The 16,880-nt window shown below is 43.0% G+C and overlaps 1 protein-coding gene across 8 annotated transcripts; it reads right to left on the bottom strand.

The window, feature by feature from the left end:
* Window positions 1-566: 566 nt before the first annotated feature.
* On the bottom strand, window positions 567-16,818 carry rbm27 (RNA binding motif protein 27). 8 transcript variants are annotated; one of them, XM_080483989.1, is made up of 21 exons: window positions 16,626-16,801; window positions 14,832-14,950; window positions 13,890-14,017; window positions 13,496-13,725; window positions 13,162-13,331; window positions 12,503-12,808; window positions 11,180-11,407; window positions 9,359-9,550; window positions 8,612-8,761; window positions 8,344-8,497; window positions 7,663-7,816; window positions 7,353-7,580; window positions 7,089-7,217; window positions 6,683-6,808; window positions 6,513-6,587; window positions 6,224-6,400; window positions 5,997-6,101; window positions 2,856-3,083; window positions 2,680-2,763; window positions 2,463-2,582; window positions 567-1,298 (listed from the first exon to the last, which is right to left on the bottom strand). In XM_080483989.1, exons 1-21 carry the CDS (start codon window positions 16,682-16,684, stop codon window positions 1,194-1,196), a joined length of 3,267 nt encoding a protein of 1,088 aa, XP_080340115.1. In that variant the 5' UTR covers window positions 16,685-16,801; the 3' UTR covers window positions 567-1,193. The 8 variants fall into 8 exon arrangements, with proteins under 8 accessions (XP_080340115.1, XP_080340119.1, XP_080340116.1 ...); XM_080483993.1 differs by lacking the exon at window positions 9,359-9,550 and adding an exon at window positions 9,708-9,737 and having other exon boundaries at window positions 8,615-8,761; window positions 13,126-13,331; window positions 13,646-13,725; XM_080483990.1 differs by having other exon boundaries at window positions 8,615-8,761; window positions 13,126-13,331; window positions 13,646-13,725.
* Window positions 16,819-16,880: the final 62 nt, after the last annotated feature.

Below are 16,880 nucleotides of genomic sequence, written 5' to 3'. Positions count from 1 at the left end.
ACAAAATTTACAAAAGTAAATCACAAATCCTGTAAAAACTCAGCAATCCGCTGATTGTGTAAGGCAAAGAAATTATACATATATAGATATATATATATATTAAAACAACTGTTCAGTATTACATTCAAACACCTGTCTATGGATCTCACATTTCTGAAATGGGCGATCTGATCTTTGTCCCGTCCGGCTCGCCGAGGCGCCGCGGGACCGAGTAGAACAAGTGAAAATGTTACACACTCTTTGAAAATGCCAACCGCCGGTCTGGAGGTGTGTATTTACAGAGTGGCACTGGACATTAAGGGAAAACATAAAGAAGATGGGTGGTGGTGGGGGTGGGGGTAAATATTGATTACATGACTGTATCTGACATGTGTGGACACAGCAATTTGTAAACATCGGGTTTCTCTATTGCACTGTCATCCTTCTGTACCTGCATTGGCTACAATATGGTGATGGTACAGTATGAAAGAGGGCGTGGAGTCTTTTAAGAAGCAGCATAAATAAGCTCATGATTCATACCAGCACCCCGGAGTCACTATCACACACACATTTTCTTTTTTTTTTTTGGGGGCGGGGCTTTTTGGGGATTTCCACACCACCGGACCAGTGAAGCTGTGAAGCTGTGGACCATACCGTACTCTGCCAATAACGGTACGGCACAGTGCATTCATGCGGTGGAAAAATAAATAAATATCTCTCTGGTAGCGACAGAGAACGTTCTTATTGGTGATGGAATGGCTGTCCCTGAACTGAGGACGAGATTTTTTTTCCTTTTTTTTTTTACAAAAAACTGGTGAGAAAAGAGCTTAAATACAGTATGTATAAAAATACCTATTCACAGTAGACACAAATGTTGTGCATTACTGATATTTAGCATCTGGTAAGCACACTAAAACTTACATAGGTTTGTTTTTTCTTCTTCTTCTATCTATAAGAACAACTTAACATTTATCTTTCTCAGCAAAAGTGAGACGTTTCAAAGAGTTTAGACGAGGGACGCAAGAACTGCCGCCTCCCAACTTCTTCTGATGTACAATAAAGTAAAGATGTCGTGACTTTGATTAGAGTCTAAAATTAGTTCAAAAATACTGCAGAGGAGAGAAAATAATGATAATAACGTGAGGTGTTTTAGGAGGGGGGGGGAAAGCCCACTAATTCTGCTGGAGACGAGCCGATCACAAAAGCCAATCTCTTCATCGCCTCCAAGACCGGCTCTCGTACTCGTCGTCTTCATCGTCGTCCTCCTCTTCCTCCTCTTCTTCCTCCTCTTCCCCGGGCAGATAGGAGCTTGCCTCCTTCTGTTGAAATGGAGGAAACGGTTATTTTTCTGGTGTCCGACAATGACTGAAGCTCTTTATCTCAAGATACTTCTTTGTATTGTTATTTATTTAATTTTTTTTTTTTATCAGCGGTGTCAGATACATTTTCGCTCGGGTGCCACTTACTGCCCACATTCATCTGGAGCGTACTGGACCAGTAAATTAGTGCCATAATAGCCTTTAAATTTAAACTTTGACACATTGATTTGCTGTGGTGCAGAGTGTACGGGATGAAAATGTGTCTATTTCCCCCCAAAAACCAAGCAATTACTACTGAAAATAACCCCAATTTCAACATAGATCCACTTTGAACGATACTTTCCGTGGCAAAATACAGTGAATTGTGCAAAATCTTCTTATAACTGTTGCATTCTGGGTGTTTTTTTTGTTTTACACACTCACCCAGGCAGCTTGGTTTTGAGGCCAGCTTGATAACAACAAGGCAGCGTCACCGACATCTCACTGTTCATTTCTTAAGAAATGTGTTTTTTTAATAAACAATGTGTTTTTTTTTTAAGTTTTTACAACTTGTTTGGTGGTTTAGCGGGCCGAATTGGAGCCTCTTGCAGGCTGCTTTTGGCCCACGGCCTTTTCTTTGGAGAGAAAATGTCATCAACGCGGAGCGCTGAGTAATACAGAGTTATCGAGGTCAGTTGTGTTGCACCGCCGTTATGGGAAAGCCTATTTTATTTGAATGTTAAACTGCATTTTCCTCCATCTCTTTCTGCAGCGAAAGCAAAGAAGGATGAGGTGGGTAGAAGCGGTCAGAGGAAACGACGATCACAGTTTGCTGAAAGTTACACAATGGGTCTCGAAGAAATGAAATGAGGCCGGGAAGCCCCGACTTAATTTCTGCAGCCTCAAAAACGCAGCTGAAAACATGAAACTACGTATAAGGATTCCACCTGACAGTAATGCAGCTGCACTCAAGGGGCCGAGATGCTCTTAGTACTGAGAGGCTCGTCCTGATTTTCCATTGGGAGCCCCGGTGAAAAATTTAGAAGCAGCGGCGATAGAAATGTACAAGTAGAAATCTGTGAATATAACTGGAACTTCCCAAAGTTTGAAGTTGTGCTGCACATTGACCTCTTTTCCAGACTATCTGCCACTGCTCCGCAAGATACGATTCAAGTCGCGTCGTACCGTATTGTCTTCATCTTTCGCATCGTCTTCGTCGGGTTCCGCTGTAACGGAGGGCGTCTTGGGCTTGTACCAGGAAATCTGCAGGACGCGACCTTTGAATTTTGCTCCCTGGTTGGCTGCCTGAAACCAAAAGACACAAAAACGTCGAAACTTGCTTCAGAATGCGCGGAGGGGCGCACACGGGCAAAGACGTTTGATGTGGGGTCGTGTGACGTACATTTTCTGCTTCGCTCCGTGTCTTAAAGGTCATGATGACACTGGTGGCGTCTTGGTCACGGAGATCCTCGATCTCACCAAATTTCTAAGAAGAGGGAGAGTCGACTCATTAAAACATGAAGAGATTTGAGATCTATACATATTAAAACCAGTATTGGACGTCGTGCGTTCCCCCACCACAAAGTGCGGCATCAGTTCTTCCTTCTCCTCCTGCGTGACCCCGAGAATAGCCAGGGCTCTGGGTCTGTGGTCCACCACCATCCGGTTCACCGTCCCGCCGCGACCCATCATGTCTCGGCTCCGGCTCCGGCCGCGGCCCACGTGCATGGCGCCCGGCTCCAGCGGCATCTTGCCCCGTCCTCGTCCTCGACCCGCCGGAGGCCGGATCAGCCCCAACCTGGTCGCCTGGAGGAAGAGGAGGAGGAGGACAGATCCAGAGGTTTAATGTTGCACAACACCTTACTGAATGTTGCTTCTTTAACTCAATACACACGGACATTAGTGACAAGGCATCGTGTTAGTTTATATTTCAAAATTATATTAAAAATTCATAAAAAAGCATGATGCCGAGCCTTTGTCCAGTTTACAAGAAAATATTATCAAAAATCATCCAGAGCAGGGGTGTCAAACATAAGACCTGTGGGCCAAAACCGGCCTGCAAAAGGCTCCAATCAGGCCTGTTATATTATAAAAAATTATAAAAAATACCCATAATTCAACTAATTAGAGATTACATTTTTTTTTTAAAGCTATTTCACTGTATTTTGCACCAGAAGGTATCATTCAAATTGGCTTAATATTTGAAGTTGTACATTTTCAGTAGCAATTGTTAGTTTTTTTTTTTGCAAAAATAAAAACATTTTCATCACGTGTACTTTGCACAACAACGAAGAAAAACTTTAAATTCAAAGTTTATCATGGCACTATTTAACCGGTCCAGCCCACATGAGATGAAAGAGGACTGCATGTGGCCCCTGAACTAAAATGTGTTCGACACCTCTGATCTAGACCGTCATCCAGATGATCTAATCACAAGAAATAGTACAAAGAAGCATCCAGTGGAAGGGGAAGAAAAAAAATCCAAAATAAACAGCCGTCTTGGAGAGGTCTCCCGTCTGTCCCGTCACCATTAGTCGTCACTCCTCCATTTTTAAAGCAGCATCTCGCTGCTCCTTAACCACTCGGTAACCTCAGAGCCACTCTCTCCTCCATTTGTCCCTCCTTCCCTCACTTCTGCCTTTAATTGTCATCCCGCGATTCTCCTCACAAGGGCCCAGCGACTCAAACTTTAATGAGACGTGGCTCCATCAGTGTACGACTTGTGTCGGATTTGGCTTCGTTAGGGGCTGCTCCTCTGGGCTTGCTTAAGTGGCTCCAGTTTAATGTGCAGACGGAAGACTGGCTTCGGACGGATGGGGTGGGGGTGTGTGTGTGTGGGGGGGAGTGGGGGTGGGGGCATCTATGCATTTTTAACAACGAGCTAATTTAGGACCTGGAGGTTAACACAGACACTCACGCACACAAAAAAGGGTGACAAAAGCTATGTTGTCTGATCGTGAGACACGAGAGGGGAAAGTGACATTTTTACAACTTTGCTGTGCTTTTGGGCTAAAAACATTCTGCTTAACAGCACTAATAGTATTTCTTTTTATAGTACTAATTGTATCAATATTTTAAAAAAAAAAACTGAGCAGGGAAATACCAATATTTGCCATATTGTTACTCTAACCCCCCATGTACAGGACCAGTGAAGTTCACAGCTGATGCTAAACATGGGCAACTATAAAAAAACAAAGTACAACTTATGTAAATAAATAGTTAAGTACTTCTATAACTATAAGTTATGATAAAATTATTCAATTGATACAGACACTGGAAATGATGTTTTTAAAACCAGGGTCAGGGTTTTGAAAACTTTTACGAAACTCTCTACTCTTAACAAAAACACACACACAAAGGGGATAAAGTGACAGATTTCTTCCTTCATTTTCTCAATCGAATGGAAATTTCTGATGGTGAAAACTAAATATTACAGGCCGACATAACCACTATAGAAGTGGAGAAGGCTACATCACCACTCAAATCAAACCAATCCCCAGGAACAGACAGATAAACTGCTGAATGGAAGAAAAAAAGGACCATTGACTCAAATTCCACCTAGAACCTTTAATTGGGTACCTCTAATGGTGAGATGCCCCCATATGGCGAGAGGCAGTTATTGCAGTAATACCGAAGGACAGAAAGGAAAAATGATGCTGCTCTTATTATACACCAATTAGTTTATTAAACCAAGACTACAAACTGTTCGCCTCAATCGTAGGCTGGAAACTCAAAAGCATCACACCAGATATAACTCATCTGGACCAGACAGGATTTATCGGACAGAGACAAACTCAAGACGATATCAGTAGCGCTTGACCTTCTCGCCCTGGTTCAAATATCAAGCTCTTCTCCTTTTGTAAACAAAATAGGGGCATAGTTGCTCTCTCTGCTTTGACTCTGGTGCTGCCTGCCCGAGGGTGAGACGCCCCATCCAATATGGCGGAGACGCTGGCTCACTCTACCACACTGAATGAAGCGTCTACCGATACTATGTCTATAGCTGTGATCAGATCCTGACTCAGATTCAACATATAAAGTTTGAGGTACAATAGATCGTGTTCAGTCTATTTACACAGTACTTCCCATTTCCGACAGGTGGCGCTATGGCCAATGGTGGTCATCATCATATGGCTGTGATCACATCTGGTCTCTCATTCAACATATTAAGCTTGAGCCAGATCAGACAGTATTTAAACTGAACTTCCAGTTTGATGGCAGATATTAAAGTTTGTGGCGTGGCCATGTCCACGTCCTGAAGTGGTGCTACGACCGAGAGTCGCTGTATGGCTGTGATGCGGCCAACACTGAGATGTAATGTGTAACATTTGAGGCAGAATGGAGCACGCTCAGTACACGACCCCCAATAAAACATGAAGGTATCTGATGAAAAAAAACAAAACAAAACAGATTCCATCTTTCTTACTCCTTGTTGGTGTTACAAAACAATATTGTATTAATTTGACTTCAGACCATTGCCACATGTGCAGAATTCAACTCTCTGCTCCAGTTGCAGGACTGACTTCAATGCGAATTCAGTTGTTTCTGCGAACTTCCTCTAGGGCTTTTCTTGGTAACACATCCTCTAATCGAGCTCTCAAGAAATGTGTTCATGATGCAAGATACTGTCACCGCCTCTCTCGTTGTATCTGTGTGTGTGTGTGTGTGTGTGTGTGTGTCTGGGGCAGTGTGAGCTGTCCGTGTGGCTGAACGCATTACCTCGACTTGTAGCTGCCCCAGTTTTCGCTTCAGGTCCGTCGTGTCCTCTCCAGAGCTCATCTTCTTGTGAAAGTCCAGTTCAGCATCCAGTAACTCCTTCTGGGCCTGCACAAATGTTTTGTTCAGTATACTATATTAGACTGCCAATTCTGAAGAAACATGCAAAAAGGAGGAGTTCTGCCACCATTGAGTTAAAAACACATAAAGTCAAAGTGGCCCAGACTCACATCCGTCTTGGTTTTGGGCTGGTTGTGGTTGGCATTGCCACTGGAGAGCTGGGAGGCCGGGTTCATTTCATTCTGCAGCTGGGTTATCTTCTCTGTGAGCTCCTTCAGGGTTTTCATGATGTTGGCCCGGTCCTCGGGTTTCATACCGCGGTTCTTCTCCAGGCGGTTTATCAGCACCTGGAGGAGGAGGAGGAGGAGGAGAAGGAGGAAGAGGAGGAGGGACAGGCAACGAGATGAATTAGGCTGCAAAACGCTTCCAAAAGGCATTTGTGCAACGACAATGTCTTACTTTCTGACACTCGATCTGGGTCTTCAGCATCTCTTGTTTCTTCTTTCTCATGTCCTGCTGAAGTTTTAGAGCCTCCTACATGAGAAGGAGAAAAATAGCTTAGATAGACACAAAACATAAAAAGAAAACCCAAGATAAACCCGGAGGCCAATCTCAACTGAGCGACATGCCTGTTTCTTTTTTAGGGCCTCCTGTGCTTCCAAAGCTTTGCCCGTTTTGCCGAGGCTTTTTGACAATGACTTCAGGGCTGTGGAACAGTATGGACCCTTTTGTGGGTTTGTGAGCGCAGGTGCTACCTGAAGAGTCACAGAGGGAAAAAAAAAACTAAATTAGGTCATCAAGATAAGACAACAGACAGAAGCCACATAACTGCAATCACATAGAAAACATCTTACACTGCATGCGAATACAATTTTCAAGTTTCAACGATACCAGTGTCGCACTCTGACACAGTTCTAACATTGTTTCTGTCACTTAACTGAAGGACCACTAGCACCAGATGAATCAGACAGATTCCTAACCGAGATAACATCAGTGACATTTTCTGCAGGGTGCTGATGTCAGATGAACACATACATTAGGAGACTCTGTGTTTGCGTTCAGACCGTCCAGCTTGGTTAAAGCAGGGGGGCCGGCTGTCGGAAGGTGATGCTTTGGTACGGTCTTGTTTAGCACGTAAGCAGCTGGATTGTGCTGCCTGATCCCCTGGAAGACGAAACAAAAATAAAAAGAGGGAAAAAAAACCACAAAACATTAAATGAGCAGTTTATTCCAACCCCCAAAAAAAGACAACATTATGCTCATGAAATGACAGGTTTGTTTCATCCTTTAAATGCTGACCTTATGCATGTTGCCATGCTGTGGCGTGTGGTTGGGCGCCGACCCAGCTGATTGACTCCCGGAGGTTTGCTCCTGCAAGCCTGGGTTGTTGGTGTTGGACTCACGGTGCCAGTAAACGCGGATGAAGCGGTTGTTAAGGACCGCCTCGATGTTGGATATGGCCCGCTTCGCCTCCTCATTCTTTGTGTACTGGATCAAGGCTGCCTCTGGGTCTCCGCCAAACACCACCTGGGATCAGAGCCGCACTCCAGGTGAGATGCTTGCGTGCAACAGTCCAAAGTGAAGTTTAAAAGCAAAACACCCTTTTTACCTGTATGTTGACGATGGTTCCAAACTTGCTGAAGTGCTCATTGAGCTTGGTGATGTTGTTGAGCTCACGCGGGATCCTGCGCACCTCCAGCTTTGTGTTGACGTAGTGATTCCTCTTGGGAAAGTTACCCTTATGCTGGTTGTTAAAGTTCGGCCTGAAGGAAGATATCAAGAGAAAATCACCTCAGAGTGACTCATTTCAATGTTCATCTCACACATGACGGCAACCGAAACAGGACCAAGACTGATGACTTGAGATTTAAGTTCTGCAGCGAACCCAAACCCTTCCTGCCATATAATGGGAGACGCTTGCAGAAAAAGGTTCCATTTCAACCTGCCAGACTCAAAAGATGGATTACAGGCAGGGCCTTTACAGCGGAAAGGCACCCTCGTTGTTGGGATATTTGTGTGTGTCCTGCTTACCACAACTGAGACGGAGGAGGAGCAGCTGCTGACCTGAGGTAGCCTGGTTTCGTTTAGCAGTAAAGGGAATTGGGGTGCGGCACCAAATTGATCAAATTGCAAATGCCCTTGTTCTTCAAGTTACAGAGAAACGCTTGCACTGAATGTATACAATCCTAGTTCTCGGGATTTCCTTCTAACAAGCGGGGACTGCCTTTTCAAAAGTTCCCATCGGATTTGGAGTAAAACTACAAATGCAAGCATGTGTGATTTTCCGTACTTCTCCATCCAGGGTTTTTTAATGGCCGGTGCCTCGGATGTATTGGTTCCCATTGGCCTCTTCCTGCTGTCCTGCTCCGAGTTGAAACGCGACACATTACTTCCAGGGTTGCTGGCTGCAGTGGCAGGCTCCGTCTGGATTACTATGTTGGCAGCTGGCGGACACAAACACAATCACAAGCATTCTTTTTATGCTTTCTGCTTTTTTCAAAATAAAGTCATGAATCAATAAAGGAAGTATTAAATAGCAATAAGAAAGAAGTACATACTACCTCTGGAGCCTTGTCCTTCATTCGAGGTGAGGCCGATGAGGTTGGAGCGCTGACTCTGCACCCGAGGAATGAACTGACGATATGGGTTACGACCGGCAGCTGTCAGGCCGGGGGCTTCTGGGTTATATCCCTCCGGATCGTAGTTATCTGAGTATAAATAGTAAACACACAAACACAAGAGGACAGAGGAAACAAGCCGTTACAATCAACAGTAAAACAGCCCACAATATATCGATATATAAATAGTTTATATTAGTAAACTGGAGTGTTACCATGACATGGCGAATACAGCTTTAAGTACACTTTTTATAGATGGGAAAAAAAAAAAAAAGGACAAAAATAACTGAAATTCATATTGACACAATAAACTATAATAAAACACTATAAAATGGAGTCTTGGAACTTTGTAAGTATGCTAAATGAAACTCATGACAGTTGTAACATTGGATTATAAAGTACTTATGAAGAGAAAAATGAAAAGTTGAACCTCCCATTTTTAGTATTTCTTTGGCTTTCAGAGCTACACCCCCTCTTTAGTTAACAAACAGCGCTACCCTCTGGTCCACAACTGTCATTGCAGCCACAGACATCAAACACTAACATAATAAATTCTTACAGTAAATAGCTGAGCACAGAGGCAACAAGAAAAATCCTAAGAACCCTAATCCAAAGAAAAAGAATTAAAAAGCAAGAGTCTGTTCTAAACACAGCCCCAATCTGAATAGGAAACGCCTCTGTGCTTACATTCAGACTGGACATATTGGGGACGAAGGGACACAGATGAGGACGAGGAGGGAGGTGCAGGAGGAGGAGGAGGAGGAGGAGGAAGAGTAGGTGGCAACCCCACGCCAGGTGGTCCGAGAGGAGGAGGAGAAGAATTGATGGTAGATTGGTGGTTGGGGGTTTCAATCCCACTGGTTGCTATCAGTGGGGGTCCTGAGGGAGACACAAGCCCAAGCTGATGTCTCAGGTACTGTGCAGGCATGACATCGATTTCACGCTTTGATTTGAACCGCTGATCTGACCCGGATCATGACAGCACACCTCATGATTTACAATAAACATCATTAAGAAAGAAAAGCATTGCACTCACTGTCAGGAAGAATCGGTACCAAAAAAGCAGCTGCCAGAATAAAAGAAAGTGGGACTATGATCGGAATTCATGTCATTGGTCATTACTTAACTAATGTGTTTTCTTGCGTGTCATAAGGAAGTTATTGAGCATATAAAAATACTTCAGCTTTAAAAAAAATCTTTTAATTAACAAACGTACCGTTTGTGTGCCTTGTAGTAAATGTGAAGCCGAATATCAAATGTATTCATTTTTTTTATTCACTGCGCTGAATAAGCAGCTTATATGTTGATTCAATACAACCAGTAACCGAGTAGCTCAGTAATTGAAGATGCAAAGAAAACTTAAGGCTTTTTCTTCCACCAGTTATCAGATTATTCAAATGATCATGCCAACAGTATAATACCAGATGCTTTATCAGACAACAGTAGCTATCAAATTGAAAGTATTGGTTGTTGAACATCGACGACTTTGATCCCTTCATGCATGTATACCTGTTTATCTGATTTATTTCAGAATTTCATAACTGAGTGGAAGAGTGAGGAGTTGACAACTTTCATGATGAATGAATTGAAAATCCCTGAACTAAGACCATCTTCAACAAGACAAGAGCAGACGCTTTTAAAATAAGGACATTTGAGTCTTGCCTCACTAAAAGATCGGATAATGGACTGAAATGGGACAACTGGAGATTTTTAATTTTAGGATTTGTGAAGTGCACGTAAACAAGTCAGATCAGATGATTACAGTGATTCGATTACTCTCGATATATATCGGGCTTGTAATCATAAGTAATGTGGGGTGGTAAAAGTGAGGAGAGAGAGTGAGTAATCCCACTAATACCACAAAAAAGATATGAGCTTCAATGAAGAGTACGTAGAAGGAGAAAAAAAAAAAAAAAAGATTTCTTCTTGCAGCAGCAGCAGCTTAGGTTTATCATCAAGTCATTTAAAAGGTAAATTTCACATGCACCCAGAATGAGCCCTGGAGGATAACTTCACAAAATGCTAAAAAATAAAAAATTATTTTAAAAGGAAATAACAGCAAACTACTTTATTCACTGTCCCCTCAGATCGGAGAACCGAGCCCAGAGATCAGTGATGCAGCCGTTAAATCTAACTCAGATTTTGCAAGTCAAGTAGCATTAAGATGAAAGCCACAGCATTAAGGAAGAGAGATGAAATCAAGCATGCTGACTAATGTAGATATTATGTGCCTTGAGAAGGGGCAGGCTTAACCGACATTAGTTTGTAGCAGAGAAGATTTAAGATCTGTCAGCAGGTTTTATCATAGTGGGTTTCATCATTTCGTTGCATTCTTGGCTGCACATGAATTTCAGGACAATTGCGAGTCACAAATAGATGACATGAAATTGCTCTAAATTGTTAGTTAGATTCGAACTTTTTCACAAAGCACTTGTATTTAAATCAAGGGAAATCATGTGGAGTGGTTAGTGGTGAGTTTCCTCCCCCGGCACTGTCAGTGATACTCACTCGTCATAGGGAAAATGCCTGGTGGTGGGGGCTGGGCGTAGGGAGGCATAGAAGGCATCCTGAGGGAGGGGGGCGGCTCCGTGATGGGGGGCATGGGCAGGCCGGCGGGGGGCATGACGGGCGGTGGCGGGAACGGAATGATGTTCGGTAGATTGACGTCGTCAACGATGAGGGGGTCATTGCCGTGATCGAAGAGACAAAGGTCACCACGGACACAAAATCCTTTTTCTGAAAGAGTCGAGAGAAAAGGAAGCAAAGAATCTTTTAATAGACGGTTCAGATCAGATACAAGGTGAGAAAACACTGGCTCGACTTTTTTTTTTTATTCAACTGAAGACGATTCACAAAGGCTTGAGAAGGTATTTAAAGTAAGACTTGGAATAACAGTCTTAGCAGCCATTTCAGTTTGCTGATGACTTTAAAGCTTCATAAAGCTTTTCCATTCTCTATTGCCAGGATTAAACCATGAAAAGGGTGGTTGAATGCAGAAGGCTTCAGCTACTCGTTCTCCCCGCCACAGACATCTCATGCAATTTGATTCTTTTGTGACTTTCTTCTTCCACAGGTTTCCCTATTTTGCTCATTTAAAAAAAAAAAAAAAAAAAAATAAATAAATATATATATATATATGACAGTTCAATCATGCACATAAATCCCAGATAAATAATTACAGGAAGTGTCTTTTCCACAGGTAACCAGCTCATCTATTTAGGTTAAAATGATGGTCTTATTTTCAGGTGCAGCAGAGATGCTGAACAATGCATGAGCACAATCAGACTCACAGAACGTGTACTTGGTATTACTTGTGTTGGAAAAAAAAAAAAAAACGAAAAAAAACTATTAGCGTCTGTGGTTGATAATGCTGACAAAAGTAGCACGTAAAACTAAATGAAAAAAAAAATCAGCAAGTACCTATGTTTGAGTTGAAGGCAGCAGAAAATAAAACAGACAGGACCTGCATTTCCCCCACAGCCTCATTAAGAAACTGGGTCCCTGGTGCTGCGACTGAAAGAGTCCTTCAGGGACAGTCGGTAAGTTTAAACTCTCTTGTGTAGCTTTACGTGTGAGTCTCCTCACTGCTTACTGCCACAGGGGACCGTGGAGCGAGAGCCAACAGTGGTCATTAGTGAAGACACTAAACAAGGCACTGAACCGTCATGGGATGAGAATGGTTGAGTTCTTATGGTAACCATCATTTATTAGGACACGTTCGCTTTCAAATAAACTAACTTCCTTTTTTTTATTGGAATGCTAATGTATTTAAGTGCAAATCAAAGCAACTGATAAAAAAAAAAAGCATAAAGCAAAAAGATTTTCTCTCACCGTCATAGTCTCTGCAGCGTTGTTTGAGAGAAGTGTTCTTGATGGGGAACGGTTTGCCGGGGCCGTCCTGCCTCTGCGCGCCGAAGTAGCCTGACCAGCTGTCGGTGGTGCTGTCGGGCAGATGAGCTGGGGTTGAAATGGGGACGCCTCCAGCTCCCGGGATGCCGACGGACGAAGAGGAAGAAAAGGGGTGAGGTGTCGGCAGTGGCAGGAGAGGTGGCGGGTGCTGCTGCTGGGGGCCGGAGGTGGCAGACGAGTTATAGCCGTCGGTGTCCTTCCTCTCAACCTCAAACTTTGTCTTGAAGTCTGTTAAAGAAACACAAATGTTAGTCAGGAAGTATCATAGCCGCATCATTTTCACCAAACAAATGTTTACATTTTGATTGATCAATAAGTAGCTGTTTTTTTTCTCTTCTCCATTTGCAGATTAACCTTGTGGATAATACGGCCAACTCCAACTTGTGTTGCAAACTCCCCACGAGTGCGACTGCAAAGCCCTCCACATTGTTCCTCCCGTTCTACTTTCTACCAACTTCCCCACAACACTGAGCAACAAAAGGAACGGACATCCAGGATTGTGTTCCGCCTCTTCTCTGCGATCTAAAGGTGGAGGGCTGCCTCACCTCTGCCTCCCCTGTGCTCCCTGTCCCTGCTCTTGCCTCGGCTGCCACTCCTGCTCCGGCTGCGACTCCGGCTGTAGCTCCTCCCACGGGGGCTGCCCCTGCGGCGCTCGTGGCGCTCCCGCTCGCGATGGGAGTCGCTGCTGCTTTTCCCATGCCGATCAAAGTCGCGGCGCTTGCGCTCATCCCGCCGCCTGTCCTCACGGTTCCTGTGTGTTAGAGGAGACTTGTTTCAAAACTCACTTTCATTCTTATTCTTAAGAAAAAAGCTGAAATGAAAATGCAATTCCAATGATCAATCGAAATGAAAATATGACAAATCACTTCAGTTACAAGGAAACATGAAAACAGCAGCAGAGTATAGAATCCTTACAATGTGTAAATGTGTGTGTCACAGCCATGGGACAAGTCACTGGACACCTGGGTCTTCATCAAGCTAAAAGCAACTCTTGGGGGGGCGGGGTGGGGGGGTGGGTATAGCTGTATCCCCACGTCAAACGTATCCTGGTAGGGGCCGCCATACCTAGACTCGTTGAAGTCGGGGCGATTTCTCAGAGGACTTCTCCTTCGCCTGTTTTCTCTCTCCTCCTCTGGCATTTCAGCCTTGTAGGAGAAAAAACAACAGTGATGTCAATTTAACTTTATCAAACATTTTTATCCAAAGCACAAAACAAGTTTTCAACATTGAAGCTCAATTCATTTTCACAGGAAAGCAACTCATTGTCAGTTCAGATTAAGCCAGTCATTTACAAACTGACCATTCTCACCTCAACGGCATCAGGCTTCACAGCAGGTGGCTTAATCTCCTCTTTGGGAGCTTCCTTGGCAACAGGATTTCCAAGGTAGTTCTTAGTTGTCAGACATTCGAAAAGTTTATCGACAAATCCCATAGTCTCTGCAAGGACAAAAAAAAAAAAAAAAAAAACACATCATGTGAACAGGATGAATCCCTTGCCGGTGCATTTCATGTGTACAGTTGAGCTCACTCACACTAAAGATAAAAACAAAAAGTTGTAAGTAAAGAAAAGCCCAAGTAATCATCCCTCATTAAATATATCCACAACATAATAACAAGAAAATGAACTGCACAGACAACAGTACTAACATGACAAAAAAGATTAAAAAACAAACCAAACAGAAACAAGTCTTGTTATTTGATTTCCAACTATATTCCTGATATGTCAAGATGCCATTGTAATGTTATGGAGAGAGACAGAGTGAGAGAGTCAACTTTATAGAAACATGCAAAAAGGACTACAGCACAAGACTCCCTCTGGTGGACATTTCAGGGATTTATAAGTAGTCCATGATGTTACAGTAAAGCTGAATATACAACTAGACACTCTAGTTTGGGGGAAAATGAAAAGATACCATTGATTTCTATACATTTTAGTTGTCTGGTGACTTCTCAAACAAACACTTTATTACCATGATATCCCCTCGAGGACTGCATTCTATAAATACAGTACCAGATGGCTCCTTAATAACATGCTAGAAGGTTTCTTTTAGTTTTTATTAGTACAAACATAACTTAAAACACGGTCTGAATTGATAACTCGGCACTCTATACACTCTGCTGTGCTACAGGAGAGTAGTCAACGCCCCCTTTTCACTGTTGGCACAATGAGAAAAGTAAATCTGTAACCACCTGTAAAAATCTTGTGTTTTTCTCACACAAGGTAAAAACAAGCTTCATGTCGAGTGTGTACCTTTTTGCAGGAAGACATCAAGTTGATCAGCACAAAGGGCTCGTAGTTCCTTCTCCGGTTTGTCCTTCTTCACAAGGGCCACTACATAGTTAGCTAATGCAGAGGGGTCAGCATCACATCTGCAGGTCAACACATATATAGTCAGTAATAGAAGTCCAGAAAATTGATCAATTATATGCTGAACATTGTTCACAACAAAGAACATTTACTGAAATAATTGTTTTATGAAACAAGAAAGGGGGGTGGAAAGACTCTTTGTCCATGCACGCACCACATCAGGACTGTGAGACAAAATATTGCAATAATAAATAAATCATAAATTAGAAATCAAAATCTTTCTGGAAAGTCAGATAAATAATTCACTAAAAACTTCACAAAGACATTTTGTATTTGATAAAAACAAAAAAACTAAAAACAAAATACAGCTATTGTATTAAAAAAATATAGAAATTTACAGCCACTAGTTCACAAAATGCACACAACATAAAATCCATCATATTTGTCACTTGAGCCTGAGCAAACAAGAAATGAGCGTCTAGTTAAATAGCAATCAGAGGACTTTGATAATGTAAACAAACAGGAACAACTTCCATGAAAAACTGATGTGGCTTAAAATACGATAAGGAACTTTACAGCTCATCCTTTCAGACAGATCCCACCCTGGTCACCCACTGTTCCAACTGCTACCCTCAAGCAGACAGTGCAGAACCTTTAAAGCCAGGAGTCAGGACAAATGGACTCTGAACCATCTTATACCACAGGTCCACAATCAGAGCAAACAGCTCATTGCAACTTGGATGAAACGTGCAATAACCGACTGTTGTATGCTGTACAAGAGTGTACTTTATATAAGGATGTTTTACAGCCATTTGATTGATCTCTTTTAAACCTTGTACCTTCTTATATATATTTATAATGTGTCACATGCATGGACCACACGTCAAAGTTTCATTGTCATTAACGATTCAATTCAATTTCTTACAGTGCCAAACAAGAAATGGTAATCTCAAGGCAGTTTTACCAGGAAAAACCCAACAACCTGCAGAACCAGACTCAGAGGAGGAGACTTTCTGCAGAACCAGTTGGGATTAGGGAAAGAGGGAAAAGGATAGGGCAGACGTGACAGTTTGTAGGCAGGGGTTCTCTCTTCAACAATAACAACAAACAGTATTCTGACTCTTTGAGCAATAGGCTTTTTGGAAATGACAAATCTTTATTCATCAACCTGATAACTTAAACTCAGTCCAAATTTATTGAAAACAATGTATGTAAACGCAGGGAAATGTTCAATAAACTCAACTTTGGAGGAGCACATGTGACCCACTGGCACCCAAGTTCGAACACGTAGTGTCAAATATCTAACGAGGTAAAATCAATCAAATACATACTTGTATTTAATTTGCTCACAAGCATCTCACAGCTAAACCTTCAGCCTGGGAGGTGACACTAAAAATAAAGCACATGTATTGAGGCTGAATGGGGCTCGCTGCACAGCTGTGATAAAGTTACATATCTTTCCACCAGCAGCGTGCCTGCCCAACCGAAAATAACCGACTAATAAAGCCAAATGGGCCTACACGGTGCACAACGTGGACCCCGTCGACCCTTGCTGGCTGATAAACATCGACATTTCCCCACCTGCCCAGAAACAGGCCAGCTAGCGGGGATCGGCGGCTGGCTAACTCGTGCAGGAATCCACCATCAGTTGCCCCATTGATGTGTGGCTTGGCCCCACAGGCTAGCCGGCTAATGGTAGCATGCGATGCTAAATGTCGTTGCAATTCAAACACTCACATTGGCTCCAGGAGCTTTGCCAGCCACGACTTCAGAGCTTCCACATTCTCTATGATCATCGTGAGGGGGACTGCAGTACTGTCTATAAAAAGAAAGTGCACGTTGATAACTCTGCTCTCATCGTCTATGAATTTAGAAGCTTTAAGGCCTTCAGTCTTGTCTTCTTCACTCGCAGGTCGGACGAAAAGCTTTACGGCATGACAACACAAGTTCAGCTGTCGCAACGCACGCCTGACGACAAATGAACATTTAATA

This window comes from Lipophrys pholis (assembly GCF_963383615.2).
Source record: "Lipophrys pholis genome assembly, chromosome: 16".
Classification (NCBI taxonomy): Eukaryota; Metazoa; Chordata; class Actinopteri; order Blenniiformes; family Blenniidae; genus Lipophrys; species Lipophrys pholis.
This window is presented reverse-complemented; position numbering and strand designations above follow the sequence as displayed.